This window comes from Ziziphus jujuba, chromosome 11 (assembly GCF_031755915.1).
Source record: "Ziziphus jujuba cultivar Dongzao chromosome 11, ASM3175591v1".
NCBI classification, from domain to species: domain Eukaryota; kingdom Viridiplantae; phylum Streptophyta; class Magnoliopsida; order Rosales; family Rhamnaceae; genus Ziziphus; species Ziziphus jujuba.
The window spans coordinates 23,822,058-23,839,695 of NC_083389.1; the positions used below are offsets into that span (position 1 = coordinate 23,822,058).

General features: G+C 33.9%; 2 protein-coding genes and 1 pseudogene across 2 annotated transcripts; 1 reads left to right on the forward strand and 2 right to left on the reverse strand.

Annotated features, from left to right (window-relative positions):
* Positions 1 to 206: 206 nt before the first annotated feature.
* Positions 207 to 2,264, forward strand: LOC107409914 (DNA-binding protein S1FA). The gene is made up of 2 exons (XM_048466121.2): positions 207 to 458; positions 1,823 to 2,264. The coding sequence occupies exons 1-2, from the start codon at positions 429 to 431 to the stop codon at positions 2,036 to 2,038; spliced, it is 246 nt and encodes an 81-aa protein (XP_048322078.1). The 5' UTR covers positions 207 to 428; the 3' UTR covers positions 2,039 to 2,264.
* Positions 2,265 to 8,354: 6,090 nt separating this feature from the next.
* On the reverse strand, positions 8,355 to 10,520 carry LOC107409868 (cell number regulator 8). The gene is made up of 3 exons (XM_048465819.2): positions 10,032 to 10,520; positions 9,143 to 9,345; positions 8,355 to 8,793 (listed from the first exon to the last, which is right to left on the reverse strand). The coding sequence occupies exons 1-3, from the start codon at positions 10,333 to 10,335 to the stop codon at positions 8,554 to 8,556; spliced, it is 747 nt and encodes a 248-aa protein (XP_048321776.2). The 5' UTR covers positions 10,336 to 10,520; the 3' UTR covers positions 8,355 to 8,553.
* A 735-nt stretch (positions 10,521 to 11,255) lies between these two features.
* LOC132800036 (uncharacterized) lies at positions 11,256 to 12,555 on the reverse strand (annotated as a pseudogene).
* Between the last annotated feature and the right edge of the window lie 5,083 nt (positions 12,556 to 17,638).

The following is a 17,638-nucleotide window of genomic DNA, read 5'->3' on the forward strand; positions in this document are numbered from 1 at the left end:
AAAACTCTATAAATAAAAATTCTATTTTAACCAGCTATATTAAATAGATGTTTTTTTATATAAACAAAGAGATTCTATCTTATATTGATTTACGTTAAAAAATAAAATAAAATAAAATAAAATAAAATGGGGACGATATATATTCTCATTTCGAATGCAAAATGAACATCTCGAGGTTTTAATCTTGAAGTCCAAAACCAAGTATTCAGCCCAAAAATGAGGTCGTAGCCCAAAAAGGTGATGTAGATGAATCACACAAGTCAGCGCTTGAGAAACATGGGGCAATATATAATTGATTGACGGAGCTTCAATTTTCGTTGCCGGGTCCCAGTGGCGTACCTTAGATCTGAGTCTTGATAGTTGTCGTTCCCCTCTTCTCGAACCTTCTCCGGTGGCCTCTCCGGTGCAGGTAGCTCAGAGTTGCATCCATGGACAAAGATAGCACGTTCGATCGCCTGGTAATTTTTTCCGACGAAATCCCAAATTTTCTGGCAAAATTGACGAGATCTGCTTGTATAATTTTCAATTTCAGATTTCGTCATCTCTCTCAAAAGATTTTATGAACCTTATTTTTCGTTTCGTTTTAATATATATATATATATATATATAGCTTGCATGTCTGTTTATGAAGTAGTGGATACGATTTTGTTTGTGGTTGATTACTTTTCTCTCCAAAAAAAAAAAAAAAAAAATTTATTTTGTGGAGATTCTTTTTTTCCTTTAAATTTTTAATTTATCTAGGTTTTTCTTCTAGCTTAAAATTAGAGTAAGTTGAAAAAAAAAAAAAAATTAGCGTAATTTCGTGAGATCAGGGTGCGTGAAAAAGGGTTTTCAATTATATTAATATTTCTATTCATTTTTCGAATATGTTTCAACAGATAACAATTTTAGTTGGGGAAAATTGTCTCCCTTAGGTTTTTGGTTTTGATAGTTTGGCCGTCCAATTATAGTTTTTTGTTAGATGCATGCCTACATCTGATTAAAGAAAATGCATTTCAGATTCACAGGTTGGGGCTAATTGTTTGCATTATTAATGCAAGTGCATATCTATAAATTTGAATGGTTATTGTAAACGTTTGAATTGAGATATATGATGAACTACTTATTAAGGAGTCAGTGTCCAATTTGAGAAATTCTGAAAAAAATCTAATAACAGCTTTTTAAAACTTCAACTCTCACTAAATGCTAAATGCTAAATGCTAAATGCTATGTTTTGAGTGCTTGATATAGAAGAAAAAGGGATCGGATGTGATCATGAAATCATTTTTGAAGTTTTAGATTTGTGTATAGAAACAATTCATTTTTGCCAGCAAATATAGATGTGCATAGTAAAAATTTCATGGTAGGAATCTCATTTGGAGTTTCTATTTGTTTGTTGAACAACCCACTAAGATAAATTGACGTAATTACTCTTTTATCATATTGTGAAGTTTAATCTTTGCCATCATATTTGATTTCATTAATTGTCAATGAAAGTCAAAAAGTATTACTTCTTTTCGCTATTAGAGAAGTTGAAGTTGACCATCCGTATTTAACTTGCTCATCCAGAGCTGACAAAAAATTAGTAATTCTGAGAATTGGTGGGGCAATGAGAGTTATCTGTGCATCTTGAAATCTTGGCTTCGTACATTCAAGTGGCTTTTATGGCCCTAATTTTAACGAGAACTAGTATTGATGTGAATAATTGGCATTTTTGGATGCATCATGAATTCTTGAGTGGTTGCATCAGCTTAAATAGAAATTCAGAAATTCATTTTCAATTCTTGGAACAGTTGTTGGAGTTGCCATGTTTTACTCTTATGATCTGTTTTCTATTGGACAGGATGATGCGATCAAGGATGCTGAAGTGAAAGGGTTTAATCCTGGGCTGATTGTGTTGCTTCTTGTTGCTGGGATACTACTAGCTTTCCTGGTTGGGAATTATATACTCTACTCATATGCGCAGAAGACTCTCCCCCCACGAAAAAAGAAGCCAGTCTCCAAGAAGAAGTTGAAAAGAGAGAGACTGAAACAAGGCGTATCTGCACCAGGAGAATAGATATCAAAAAGCAGTCTGTCAAATTTCTTGGAGAATAGATATCAAATGCGCAATCTGTCGGTTTGCTCCATGTTGAACTGTTGTGTTCGGAAGTTCTCTACCATTTATGGTGGGGAGAGAGTTTTTTTCTTTTTTCCTTCCATAGTTCATAGACATTGGAATTAACTTAGCTGAATTTACCTTTTGTGTGTTTAGAGACCAGTGAGAATGTTGCTTGTTCTTTGAATTCTGGTTCCCATGTCTTCCTTTCATTCTTTAACCCTTCTCTTTGTCTCGCCCATTAAAATTTAAAAATACTTCTTGTTTCAACGATGAAAGAATTTAAAAAAAAAAAAAAAAGGTTAAAAAATGAAGCATCATAATAATAATTGCTAATGTTCTAAATTCTAAGAACATTGGATTAAATTTAATGGGGTCAACTGTATTTTAGAATCTTCTAGTTTATCAAAAGTATAATTTAGGGTTTTATTTTGGTTTTAGAACGTTGCAATTTAGGTTCTCAATTGATGATTTGTTGCAATTTGGTCGTGATGGAACATGTTACGCTGTTCAAATACACGCTAAAATTATGGATAAATTTATATTTGATTACTTGTTTTGGTCCTTGAATAATAATGTGGTTGCTTAATGCCTAAATTTTGATTTTATATTTTCTTGCTTACAGTTTGATATTGCATCTTCAGTAATGCAAGGGGAATGTAAATGTGTCTGACAGTGTCACTATGATTAATGCAGCTAACTCTATCCTACCAACAATTAAGAAAAGCGCCTTATCGATTAGGACTTGGAAAAACATATCTAGGGATGCTCATGGTCCAAAACCAATCTATTTTTGTGACCATTTTAATCCAATCATTAATCGGTTTGGTAATTGATAATGAATATTGTGTCCACGTACCAAGCATGTCCAAGACTATTGCAAGGTTTGGGAGCAACTGATGATTGGCTGGGTGTAAGAGGGCTATTCCACTTGTCTATTGTAGCCATTGTTCAATTTTTACTTTCTAGTAAGTAGTGGAACTATATTAATTAGTGGATGTAATTAGTCTCTAGGTATGAATGAAGTTAATTTTGCAATTCCTTTTTGCTACTCCTCTCTCTTTCCTTGAATCCCATCTGTTTCTGTTGCTCATTGGTTTAATTAGGTTCATATTAGTGGTATCAGAGTCGTAGAACTATGGAGACACGTGGGAAGACTAATGCCAAGTTCTGCATCGAGGTTCAAGAAATCCTAGCCAAGCATGATAGCAAGTTTGAGCAACTACATTCAACCTTGCACCTAGCTTAGCTTGAATTGCAATCGTTGCGTGTTCAGCAAGTGCAATAGACCATCCACTGGGACATCAACCACTTTTACCATAGAGAGACCTCAACGAACAAACCTTCTTCAACCTATGAGAAAACTTCGATTACTACAAAGCTCGATAATACCCTTACAAAACTCAAGTTGCATTTTCCAAAATTTAATTGGGAGGATCCTAATGGGTGAATGTATAAATGCATACAATATTTCGAGTTTAATAGTGTAAACCCCATAAGCAAATACAACTGGCCTTTTTTCACTTAGAGGGAGTTGCACTGCAATGGCACCGCTGATTATATAAGCTCAAGGGACCCTTTTCATGGCACAAATTCATCAAAGCCATTTTGCACAAGTTCGGCCCTATTGACTATGAGGATCCTTCAGAAGCCCCAATTGGATCAAACTTCAAAGATGACTTGATTAGGTGTTTCATTGTAGGTTTACAAGATGACATCCATTCGGATGTCAATATGAAACAGCCACATTCATTATTCGATGCAATTGGAGTGGCGAGGATGATAGAGGAACAAAACAAATTACATAATAAGAGTCAAAAGAAGTCCGGTTGTTTCTTTTCCCAAAATGTTTCAATTAAAAGTAGAGTTAGTATAAAAAAGTGCCTTGGAATGAAGGAATTGAATAAGAAGACCAAACACCTGGGACTCCCACTCTTTGTGGAAAAGAACAAAATGTTGACCTTTGAAGAGTTGAGGAGGAAAGTGGAGACCAAATTAACTGGATGGAAAGCCAAACTGCTATCCCAGGCAGGGAGAGCTACACTCATCAAGCATGTGGCAAATTTGATTCCTGTTTATTCCATGTCGTCTTTCTTCTTGCCTAAAGGATGGAGTGACAAGTTGGAAAAATCAGCCAGGGCCTTTCTTTGGAGGAATGACACTCAAGCTTCGAGATGTCTAGTACCAATAGCCTGGAGAAAAGTGTGTCAGCCTAAAGAGGCGAGAGGTTTGGGCATCAGGAAAATGTGGAGCTCCAATAAGGCTTTGGTAGCGAAAACTGGTTGGTGTTTAACTGCGGAAGAGAATAAATTATGGGTGAAGGCTCTAAAAGCTAAATATTTTCCCCAGTCTTCCTTTATGAATTGCAAGAAGAAAGCTAGAAGTTCTTGGTTCTGGACAGGAGTCCTAAAAATCAGACCATTATTGATGAAGGGTGTGTGCTTTAAAGTTGGAAAAGGAGACTCGATCAATTTTTGGGAGAATCCTTGGGTCCCCAACTTACCTGGCTTTATTCCTAGGCCCAAGGATACGACGAGAGAAACCTTCGGCATGGTCAACTCCGTTAAGAAGGAAAATGGGGAGTGGGATGATGAGAAACTAGAAGGATTATTCGACCAGGAGTTTGTTAAGAACATTAAAGAGATGTTTTGGGCAAAGGAAGACCAAGAAGATAGATTAATTTGGACAAAAACAAAGTCTCGTACGTTCTCTGTAAAATCAGCTTATCAAGTTGACGAGGAAACTGAAAGTAGGGTTGATAATTGGTGGAGGACGCTGTGGAAAAGCTAACTTCACGAAAGAACGAAGTTTTTCTTGTGGAAATTAGCAACTGTGGTCTCCCGGTGGCTTCTAATCTAGTGAACAAAGGAGTAGCAGTGGAGAATTTAGATTGTGTCCATGGGTGCCAGCATACTAAAAATGAGAATCATCTGTTTTTTCATTGTGAAATGGCTAAAAGGGTTTGGTTTGCAAGCCCGTGGGGTGTCAGATGGGAACAAACAAGTTGCATGGATCTCATGTCCTTCCTTAAGTGTATCATTAATCCAATAGGAATTCTTCTTGTTGGTGTTGAATACAAGGAGTTGTTCTTTGTCTTTAGTGCCCGTATACTGGAGCATTTGTGGTGGTTCAGGAATCAAACTATCCATGAAGGTAACAGACTGAATGTGGAGCTTTCAATTGTGACTATAAGGAATCGAACCAATGAGCTGCTCGAAGCACCTAAGCGAGAAAGTCTGACTTTGGACAATCAGGAGGAGTCGAGTGGTAGCAATTTGCATATTGGGACAATACCCCCAACAGATTACATAAAGATAAACTCGGATGCTGCAGTAACAAGTTGTGGAAGTCACTTGGCGGTGATAGCGAGAGATGATCGAGGTAAGGTGATTCACATCCATGCTTTTAAGTCCAAATCATCTATTCCTAAGGTGGCAGAATTAGAAGCAATTAGGAAGGCCTTGGAGTTGGCCAAATTGCAGGAGTGGCCTAAAGTCATTATAGAGTCGGATGCACTTTGTGTGATTCATGCAGTAAACAGAAGGGAGAGCTCTGCTCTCCATTGGGCATCAGAAAAATGCTTTAGTGATATTCTGAGGTACAATGACAGTTTTGTTGATTTAATCTTTGTTTGGGCTCCTAGGCTAGCTAATAGACTAGCCCACTCTATTTGTAAATGGGTGTCAACTCAAGTTTGTTGTGGATTCGTAGATCCAGGTTGGTTGCCCCTAAATATTTTGGACATCATGACACAGGAGAGTATACATGAGGAAGCCTCTTGTGTCTAGGCTGTGTTGTTTGAGCCTTCTTTTTTGGTTTCTATGAATCCATGTTTTCAGCCCGCCCTCCCTCCCCAAAAAAAAAAAAAAAAAAAAAAAAAAAAAAACAAACAAAAGAAAAACTTCTAATTTGCAAATAGGAATGGGGCGAGCCACCGAGACCTACAGTAGAGACAATTGCAAACCTCTTAGGTGCCCCTCCACTGCAGAGTTAAATCATCAACCTTTTATTTGTTAGAAGAAAATCACAACTCAAAGACTTAAGAGAGTGTTGAGCCAAAGGTCTTTGTTATTACTGTGATGAAAAGTACATCCAGGGTCACTGTTACTGGGAACCACAATTCTATATGATCAAAGAATCAATTAATTTGGCAAATGAAAAGACTATAGAACAATTGGTGGAACAAGAAGTGCGATTTCCCTAGACATTACCTGACAAGGATGAAGTCACACTTTTCTTTATAACTGTTGTTCAGTTATTACTTTCTAGAAGTAGTGGATCTATATTAATTAGTGATGCAATCAGTTTCTAGGTTTTAATGAAGTTAATTTTCCAACTCCTTGCTTCTCCTTTCTCTACCCAAATCTATTCTCTTCTCTTGCTCACTAGTTTGATTAGGTTCATATCAATAATTTTTAATATGATCCAAACTGATTTTAACATTAATTCCAATTGATAATGATCCATTTGGTTTGAATTGGATGGTTGTTTTAGAAAATATGATTAGACTTGGCTAGTTGAGTTTGTAACTTTTAGATTTTAAAATTTTAGGTTACCTATTTTTTTTTGGGGCAGATAAATATTAGTAATTGAAACTTTTAATTTTGTTCATTTTTGTGTAAAATAGCTAATTTTTTTTTTTATTAAAATCTCTTAACATTTTAAAAATGTAAATTATTTATTTTTAGAATAAAAATTTATTAAAATAATATATAAATTACAACTATTTTTTTTAATTAAATAACTCAAATCAATATAAATATTAAATAAAACAAAAACAACAATAATTTACTAATTATTTTTTTAAATATAAATATTTTTATTATTTATATTTTTAAATCGGTTCGGTTTAGATCGATTCCATCAATTTCTCTCTTTAACTTTTTTTAAATCTAGCCATTGGTTTTAAATATTTGAAGTCTATCCAATCCTATTATAATGAAACAACCAATACAAACAAATTAAATTTGATTAGATTTGTTGTTTTTGTTAGCTTATCAGTCACCCTTTTAGCATACTTCTAAACAGATTTCCCTTTTTTTTTTTTTTTAGTGCAAGGGAAAAATATGAAATAGCCTTAAGCTATGGCCATCATTCTTCTTGGATGCATGCGATCTTTCGCAAGATCGGTTTCATTCGTCTGTTGCACATTATTAAATCCTGAACCCACTATACTACTTGTATTTACAGCTTTATATGATGTGTTTATCTTCTTCCTTAGAACTCCCCAAAAAATGTCTCATGTCTTCTTTAAACAATGAATTTACAACACTTTTATCATTATACTGTTTTGCTTGTTCAGTAATTAGGACCCCCAAACTATTTTTTTCTTTTTTCATTTGTATACCGAAGTGTGAAAATTCGAACTGGGCAGGAAAATATCAAAAGAAGCACTTAAGATTTTGATTTATGCAAATTGACTTGATTAAGACAAAATAATAGAACCTGACCTGAAGCTTTTTAACACTATGACCTGAATCAGCTTCATAGGTAATCGCACACACACACACACACACCCACACCCCCATACACCACCCACACGCCTGTCCGCCTGCCCACCTGCCAACGCAGGCAAGAATGCCCACACACACGCATGCACACAGATACATAGGAGGGATATTGTAAGGGAAATCGCTCACTAAGTAATGGACGAAACATATATCCCGCAACATATTGAGGGACGTGATGTGTTTCACCCATCACTTAATGGGTAACTTTCCCACAGCAACAATTCCATATATATATATATATATTTTGCTTATTCATATTTCTAAGTTCGATATCTACTTCCTCACCTATGACTTGGAATATAGAAGAGGAAATGCAACTATTTACAAGGTTAACCTCATTTTTTTAGGAGCCTAATTTAGAACCTTTTTGTTAAAGATCAATCAAGTCTTATTTTACGACTCCTAACTCTAGATTTACCGAGTATAACTAAATAAGCTATAGAGATGTGATTTTCTATAAAATTTCTACTCTTTTTGTCAAATATCTTTTAAATGTCCACCTCGAGTTAAAAGACACAGTACTAACTGTAAAAAGCTTCCCTTACATAATTAATTATAAGGCTTTGGGCGATAATATTTGTAACTCTATTACAAAGACTAATTGGCCTTGGATAATTAAGGAATTGACGATTAAACACATCAGATATTAATCAATGTATGATTAAGACCAACATAAAGACGGTCCATAGCACCACTTCCAGACAATCTAGGGCCAAGCATTTTACATTGGAATGAAATACCAAAGATATGCAATGATACAAGACAACTATACATAAACGGCATTACAATATATTAAACCAATACAAATGAACGTCTGCTATTTTCATGTTATTTATATTTTATAGGATTTAGATGCCAACCTATAGGGTAAATAGCAATTTAGGTAATTCAATACACCACTCTTGACATCATATAAAACTGAAATATAGACAATGCCATAATAGCGTCATACTCAGGCAAACACACTCAGGCTCCACGGCCCATTACCTGCTCTCCAGGAGGTATCATAACTAAAACTGGTTGAGCATTGAAGCCGGGATGAGGCATCCTGCGACGGAGCTCACGACCTTCCTGGCAAAGGGCACATTTGTGGCAGAATATATGAGTTGCCAAGTCACAGACTGATTCACACTGTTCAAGTTGCACCTCATCTTCCACACAGCTTCCACAGCACCCACACGACCTGTTAAGTGCTTCGCAACTGCCCTGCTCCTCACCAAAAATCATGAAATAAATAAATAAATAAAAATAAAAACTTCAGAATAGTTCTCTTTTGTTATATAAGACAGCTTATTTTCCAATAAATTTGAGGCCCAGTTAATTTACAAAAATAACTGAATGACAACATTTACTTCTCTAAAGGTTAAAGATGTGTGAGTACTTCATGTCACTAATGAGTGTGAAAAGAATGAAAGAAATAACTTGCCTCTAGGTTAATAGAATGACAACATTTACAAAAACAATTGAATGACAACATTTACTATTCTAAAGCTTAAAGATGTGTGGGTACTTCATGTCACCAATGAGTGTGAAAAGAATGAAAGAAATAACTTGCCTCTAGGTTAAACTTCCTGCGCATAGCACTGCGATTAGAATATGAAAACCATGGAGCAAGAAAATTCCCACCAAAAAAGAAATTTCCAACAAGATATAGACCAGTGTAAGGCAAACAGTGATTTGCAAAAGTCCCAGGACTTGATTCAAGACGCTCGACATTGCTTCCATACAATAAACAAGGAGCCAAGCTTCCAAGAAGACCTAGCCATATATCACAATCATTAGTATGAAAATAATATTGATACCATGTCCCTAAAAATATTGACCTTTAGGTTCCATGAAATAGCTTTATACCAAACATAAGAATTAATGATTTGTAATTTCTTAGACACAAGTCCATTCAACTACTTCATACACTGCCAAAGAGGTATGGTCGAAAGCTAAAGCTGATAATTGCACATGCTACAAGAATCATAAGAGAGCAAATAAGCAAAAAATACGATAACTCTCAATTACAATCAAACATGATTTCCATACAATCAACAAGATTGCAATCAACAAATGCTCTACCAGTTAACTTTCTAACTTTACGTTTCTGTTCTCATGACTTCTAATAAAGATAGAGAAAGAACATACATCAACTGGTCCAAATTAAATACCAAACACAAACAACGAAAAATAACAGTAGCAGAGTCACAAATCCCAACTGATAGATTATGATAGGATCGCCATAATTAAGTAGGTAATGCGCATCTGATGCTGTCCTTATTAATCCAGTTTACCACCATTTCTAACACAATTTCCTATTCAAAATTATACCCAGATCCAATCAATTAGAGCTAAGAACGATAAACAAAAAAAAGAAAAAAAAAAAAAGAAAAAAAATCCAAAACCACGAAAAGTCCAAACTGGACAAGACAAAGAAACACCAAGGGAACAATACTTACAAACTTCAAGATCGCTGCTACAGAAGTGATCGTTGCGACCGAGACAAGCGCAGAGCGCAGAGTTCCACTGTGTCCGTTGAATTGGCTCACCCACCACGCTCCCGTGTACCAGAGGCAAACCATCTGCGGTCCAACCATAAATCGCGGCCCCATTGTGTTCAGGTGCCGGAGATTTAACCGGAGCTTGAGTATCCGGAAAAGCCTTGACGGGCTTGGCGACATTGCTCTCAGCCCGTTCGACTTGCTTTTCCAGAAGAGGGCTTGATTCCTCTTGGTTGTTGTTGTTGTCAGTGAGGCTCGCCATGATCGGTAACAGAAAACCCAGAAAACTAACCTAAAATCGTAAGAGAAAGATTGAGAGGTGAGGAAATTCTGAGATGGATTGGAAATCTGAAAGCCTAAAACGGATCTGAAACAAATGGGGAAATAAATTGAGAAGCGGTCGCGAGGTGTTTTGTCTCTTTTTTCTCTCGCTTTCGTGCGCGTCGGTACCACAACAAGGAACAAGCCGCGTCAACCGCGTGATCTCACTCGCTGCCCACGTCACACGAATTTTTTTTAGTAATTTTTTCTCGCGTTGCAGCACTAGCTTTTGTGCATTAAACACAAGTCCCATATATGTGACACGTCAATCCACTATAATATTCATTGTTATTGCTGATCCTAGGATCTTGCCTTTGGTTTTTTGGTTTATAAAATTAGTGATGAAAATATCGTTATCGATGAAAATATTAAAAATATAATTTTATAAAAATATCGATGGAAATATTGATAAAATTATAAAAACTATAAATATTTAATTTAGAATATAAAAAATTTAATTTCTTTTTAATTTAAAAAAAAAGAAACAACTAGAAAGAGTTACTTTCTCATTCTGCTATCAAATTGGAAAGAATTGCTTACTCAAAACCCCAACCTTTATTTCCTACCCATTCTTAAAAAGAGGACAGCTAAAAGAACTAAAGTAGCTAAAAATCATAAACATTCATGGTTCATAGTCCTATTAATGTTCTAACAAGACACATAAATCCAATTTGATTGAATATTTTGATTTAATCCCACTGTTAATTACAATATAATATGACAAATTATTTTATGCAACTGATTCTACATCACTTTAGGACAACTAAAGTTACTGAAACATAACACAAGACACATAAATCCAGTTTGATAAAATATTTTGACTTAATACCATTGTTAATTACAATATATATTACAAATTATTTAATCTTCAGCAGCAGTTACATTTAGTTGACCAACTGATTCCACATCATTGGTTCTCACACCCTCTTTAATGGAGTAACTGTGAAGTTGTCCTGTAAAGCTGGCTGTTGTGTCCAAGAAATAGAGATAAATGACATTAGATGAAGCATACATAGATATAGGACAAAAAATCCAGAGGAAGAAGGGGGCAGACAAGTAAAATGCTCGCAATCCGAAGGGCCAAAATAAGCTTCCTCTATTCAGATTTCTTGCAAGTTGCAACATACTCAATGGACTCTCCTTTTCCTTGCCATGTAGGAATAGTGGCCAAGAAACTTATATAGACGTAATAATAGACTGCATATTGCAAATAAAGGCAATAAGGAAGCATAGCGAGATGGAGAAGTATCTAATTGAAGAGAGAGTAGGACTCTTATTGCCATATATTAATTGTGATGTCGTGTTACCAGAGTTCCCTGTACTACTTACAAATACACCAATTAGTGAACTAATAATTTAAAGGATAATTGCCAAGATCCACAAAGTGATTTTTGGACAACAAAAACAACCTTTTTAAGTGGTAGACTTTGAAAAATATAAAATGTCAACCAATTTTACAGGCTGCCAAAACCAATAACAAGTAATTGAAAAAAGGGACAAATTTTCAAATGAAAAGAAATAACTTTCATGTGGGAAATTTGTCGAACGGTTGGTATCCATGTTCTACAAGAACCAAAGTCAATAGAGCTCCAAATCTGCTTCTCATTCCCATGAAACAAGAATAAAAAATCGAATTGAATGCAAAGACTAACAGCCCATTTGCGAACTAATAATTCAAAGATTACCCAAAAAAATATAAAATTTATTGAAGAATGGAAGGCACCATCAAGCAGCTTGAGTTTGAAAATGGAGTTCTCCTGCAAGACATCATGAAGCTATCGAAGAAGGAACCACCAATAATCCCCTCGAAGAATTCGAAAAGGGAAAAAGAAACCATCAGCAACTCCATGTGATTTGATTTTGAAGATAGATAGAAATCAAACACGGTACCTTCAGCATTTGATTCTTCGAAATCATGAACAGGAGATCCAAAACGGTTGAAGTTGGCAAGATACAGAGCTATTGTTCTTTCTGCATATTTAACATTTCCTACAATAAAGACCAAAATGGTTGGAAACCATAGTTTGTTGTCGAGAAGTGTTAGAAGGAAGCAACAACAAGCATCAATGACCTGTAAAATGAACCCGAACAAATTCCTCAGCCAAAATTCATTGTCCTCCAGAGCAAAAGAAGTAATGGTATCAAGGCCACCATAGTCCATGGACCGACAACTCAAATTTCTACTGACAACCGAAATCTCCATCAAAATTCCATAAATATCCATTTGAAAATGGAGATTTATGTGGATATTCATCGATACTCTCGACATTCATCGACACTCTCAACATTTCCACGATAATCCATACAGAAATTTCTTCCCCCCCTCTATCGGTGTCGGTACTCGCCAACAATAGATATTGTCACCGGCATTTTGACCATATCGTCGACTTTTTCTTCCCTGTATAAAACACACACTCTCCATGTAGAGTTCATTTTACAAATAATCTAGACTATTTAATAATCTAAAAGTTTATATTTATTTATTTATTTATAATTAGAGATTTTTGAGACTTGAGGTTTATCACCATTTAGAAGTAGGTATCCATTCGGTCGTGTTTTTTTTTTGTTTGTTTTTTTTTAATATATATATATATATATATATTAATCCAATTTGAGTTAAATAGACCTGTTGAAATAAATCAATCCAAACTGAACCAACCATCGTATGTTTTGAGCTTTGGCCATACCATATTATTTAATAATTGTTTTATAAAATATTATATTTTTTTAATAATTTAAATTTAATATTATTAATGTCTTAAATTAAATAATTTCAAAAAATAAATATATATAAAAATATAATTGTTTGGAACAAAAATATTATTTGGATTAAAAATTATCCAAACCGAATTGAACCAACTGTTGACTAAAAACAATTCAATTTAATATGTGCCCACCCCTATCACCAATGGTCATTGTTAACAGGATTGTTCTAAGACGATTATATCAAAGATTGAACAACCACCAGGCTGTCGAGGATATGTCGGTAAAGGAGGTGGGCGCCCTCTAAGTTTACCATCCTATCCACTTGTGGACTACATTTATATTTTGCCTAATTTATTTTTTACTACTAAATGGCTTTTTAAAACTAATCTTTCTCTCTTCTATTAAGTTCCAAACATTTTTTTTTTCTCTTCTCCAGTTTTAGCGCATATAATTATTCTGCTTTCTTCTCATAAAAAAAAAAAAGAAACCTAGTTTTAGTTAATTCATAATTTTATTGGTTTTTTTTTAAATACTAATTTTGCATCTCATGTTATTCTAAGCTTGTGGAATGTCTAGAATGAATCTTCGAGTTATAATACATTTTAATTTAGTTTGATTATGGCATTAGAAATTAATTATTTATTATTTCTTCTATTCAAAATCAAAAAAGAGTTTAATATCTATAAGAAGAACCATTTCATGGTTTTATGGATTTTCATTCCAAAAACTTAAAGCATCTTCAGTGATTTTATCTATTGTTAATTTTTTTTGCCATATAAAAAAAAAATAAAAAAAAAACTTCTAATAGATTTGTTTAAAAACCTTGTCAAGTTGATGTGGTAAATAAAAACAGATATTGTTAAGGTGACTATCTACTTTTAAAAGATCTGTTAGACATGTTAACTTAACAATTTAATTAATTTTTGTACAAAGAAAAATACCATTTGGGGTGTCTTTTCCTTTTTTTTTTTTTTTTTTAGTTCAATTTCTTCTTCACTTGATTACTATTATTATTATTGTTATTATTTATATTATTATTGTTTGTTTATTTTTTTCTTTCCTTATGTTAAACAAAATTATCATCAATGGAAAATGCACATCATGAATTTCATCTCCATTGCTGCAAGATCCCAAATTTGTTGGCTTCCTCCTAAAACCCAATAGTGCATATTTTGATTTACAATAGCTCACCAAACAATTATGTAAACGTACTGCAATCATATACATAAATCTAAAAAAATTAGATTCCACCATTTAATGAAAATTTAGAGCAAAGAGGTACTATTCTCTCTCTTTTCTAGTGTACATTTAACTTTCTCTTGGTCCTCTTATTCGAAGTTCTTGAAGATACAGAGACTGGCCCATCAGTCATGCATTTAGCAATGGGAATTAAAAGAGAGACAATAAACCGAGGAGGTCAAGAATTGAAGGAATGACAATGCAAGTAGGAGGAAAGTGAAAAAATGGAGGAGGCCAAAATTGAAGGAATGGGTTTTTTTTTTTTTTTTTTTGGTTTTGTTTTTCCCTACTTGCATTCTATCTAGGTTAAATTTTAATTACATAAATTTGTTTTAAAAAAATTGCACATTATCATTTAATTTGGTTATGAACATAACCCATTAGGGAGTAATTTTTAGAAGACATTGTCTATTAAACAGACATTTACCTTATAAGCATCAACAACTTTCAAGTTCCATGCACATAGATTTCAATAGACAAAACCATTGGATATGCTTATTAAGTGTCATTTGGTAAAATGGTAAGTTTTTAGTTTCTTTTTTTTTTCCTCAATTGTATGTAATTTGTTTATATCAAGTATTAGCAAATGGTAGTTATAATTTGTTATCTTAAACAAATTAAAAACTTGAAGGAAAGGTAAATTATTTAAAACAAAAATCCAACACAATTTGAGGTTTTGTTTAATTTTATATTTATTTATTTTTTCTTCTTTAACTTTATAGCTAACTTAGATGCTAAGAAAATCTAATTATCACTAACTTGACACAAGCAAATTATGCATAACTAGATTAAAAAAATAAAAAAATAAAACTGAAAACCAACTATGTTTTCAAACAACATATTAGAAAGTGCGTTTAAGATTGTCAAATTCAAAATATTACATATATGCTTTTTTGTTGATCTTGTAGAGGATTTTCAATTTCATCATTTGACTAATTAAATAGTATATTGTATAAAGGTTTCAAGAGTATAATGGTTTGTTCAACCAAAAAATAAAAAAATACTGAAAAAAAAAACCAAAAGATTAAGGATTGAGGAGGAAGAAAGATTATTTTGAGAGTAATAAATAATTTAGACAAAAAATAATTGGTATTTAGATATGAATATGAGAGATTTAAAAATTTTTATTAGGAAAAATATAAACCATTAGATTTAATTGATTAAAGAGCCTAGATTATTTATCAAAAACATTTATATAGGTTGCATTCCCCTTGACAGATAATTTCTAGATGCAATATCAAAATAACTTTATATACTAATTCCTAAATTTTTAATTTCCTAAACTATCTTTTTTAGTTTGCTTTTTTGAAAATTTTTATTTCATTTTTCCAAAAAAAATAAAACCTTTCTCTTCTACATTTCTTAGTAGCTAATGCTAATATAAAATCGACAAGGCCATCTAAGGGAGTTTTTGGTTTTGTTGGTAGTTCTCAAGTGATAATTGTTAGGTTTTCCTTTGAAAAAATGATGTTTCAAGTTATTAAGAAATAAAAAAAGTATAACTAATATAGAAATATAAAAACATTTTTGGAATCTCTTCTCACATATCCAACAATTGCCACTGCCTATAATAATGTGAATCACTTACTTCTAGTTATTAGTATTATTATTGTTGTTGTTCATAATCATGTAATTGACTTAATTCCAGTTATTGTTGTTGCGATTTAGGATCATTGGGTGCATTGGTTGCCCTGATCATGATATAGCGTAGGTTGATATCATCTGATTACTGGTTGGATTGGGCAAGTTTTCCTCGCTTTTTTTTTTTTACCATTGGCATGCAGGGGAAGGCTTTTTAGAGCGTGGTGGTGTTGAAAGGTAAGTTGGTGCTTTGTTTTGGGTTGTTTCTTAGGGGTTTATTTTGCATTATGGTAGATGTTCTACCTTGTTGTGATATAGATTTCTCGATGAGGGGACAATGCCGTTGGATAGTGCCGCTAATCTGATATTGGAATTGTAGTGGTGGTCTCTTCAATCACTAGGGTTGTTTTGTCGTTGTTTTTGTTGGATGACTACCATGTTGAGAACTAATTTGGTTGTTGTTGAATGGTGTCATCAATTGTCCTATGGTTGGTGTGAAGATCTCTTAGGATATGAGGGCTCAATTTTGTTGTTGTGTTTGTAATAGTTTGTGTTTGACTTTTGGATGGGTGTTATGGTGGGTCTATTGCTCATGTGAGTAGGGACATTGCATCTATGGATGCTGGCAGCATTGTGCTTTGTTCATTCATAGGGATGATTGTTTGTTGCATTTAGTTATTTTACCATCGATTTTCGAGACAAGGCAGGTTGGTTTGCGATGCATTGGTATATTTAGCTGTGTCTTTGATCAATATTTCTAGTTCTGCTGCCACTAATTGCTTCATTTTTCAATGTTTGTGTCTTCATGTAGGTATGCATTCTTGGGTCCTCGGATCCAAGTGTCGAACAATGTTTTTGCGGCTTATTGGATGATCGAGGGAGTTGGGTGTTGATTCAATGAATTGTAGATAGTTGATTGCCTAGTGTCACAGGCCTATCTTTCTCAACGTTCCCGTGCGGCACTTAGCACCTCCCTTGCTAAGTTAGCGTTGCCCATAAGCTAGCATAATTCGGAAGCTAAAAGTAGTAAATTAGGAAGTAGGAGAGCTTTAAAATGTTTGAGAGAATGTGGAGAATGCTTGTATTGCTATAATGCTTGATTGCATGGGTTGTATTACAAATGAGGGTCCACTCCCTTTATATAGAGAGCATGGCAAGTATTACAAGAATACAAGCTTCTAGATAATGTACACATGTCATAATCCTAAATAAGGTTCTAGAACATTCTACTAGATATTTATAAAGACTATTCTAGATATCTTATTAACTACATTAGTCTAGAATATTCTTGGACTTTCTAGAACCTTTCAGAGTTCTCTTGAATCATTTAAAACCTTCTAGACTTCTCTTGAATCTTCTAAAACTTTCCAGACTCCTCTAATCTAGAAGCTTCTAGAATTTTCTGGACCCCTTTGGACTTCTCTTGAATTCTCATGAATTTTCATAGAGAGTGTAGAATATTCCGGGTAAGCCTCAAGGATTCCACCCTTTATTATGCGGAACATAACACTAGTCTGGCTTTCCTCGACATTGAGTGTGTGTACATCACAAGGGACAGATATGGTGCTTACGTCCAAGCTATATGATTGTATCATTTGGTTTGGCATCCTTAATTTCGTTGATGTGTTTGATTTCAAGTTTAAGGCCTACATTTGCATCTTCAAATTTGGTGGCTCTTTGGGTAAGCTTACTTTCAATCTTTTGGAAGTTAATTGAAC

Bases quoted from the DNA above. Each gene is read 5' to 3' on its own strand.
- LOC107409914 (XM_048466121.2), top strand. From the start codon at position 429: ATGGACAAAGATAGCACGTTCGATCGCCTG. The intron at 459-1,822 runs GTAATTTTTTCC...TCTATTGGACAG, and splicing joins ATAGCACGTTCGATCGCCTG to GATGATGCGATCAAGGATGC.
- LOC107409868 (XM_048465819.2), bottom strand. From the start codon at position 10,335: ATGGCGAGCCTCACTGACAACAACAACAACCAAGAGGAATCAAGCCCT. The intron at 9,346-10,031 runs GTAAGTATTGTT...ATATATGGCTAG, and splicing joins TAGCAGCGATCTTGAAGTTT to GTCTTCTTGGAAGCTTGGCT. The intron at 8,794-9,142 runs GCAAGTTATTTC...GGTGAGGAGCAG, and splicing joins GCAGGAAGTTTAACCTAGAG to GGCAGTTGCGAAGCACTTAA.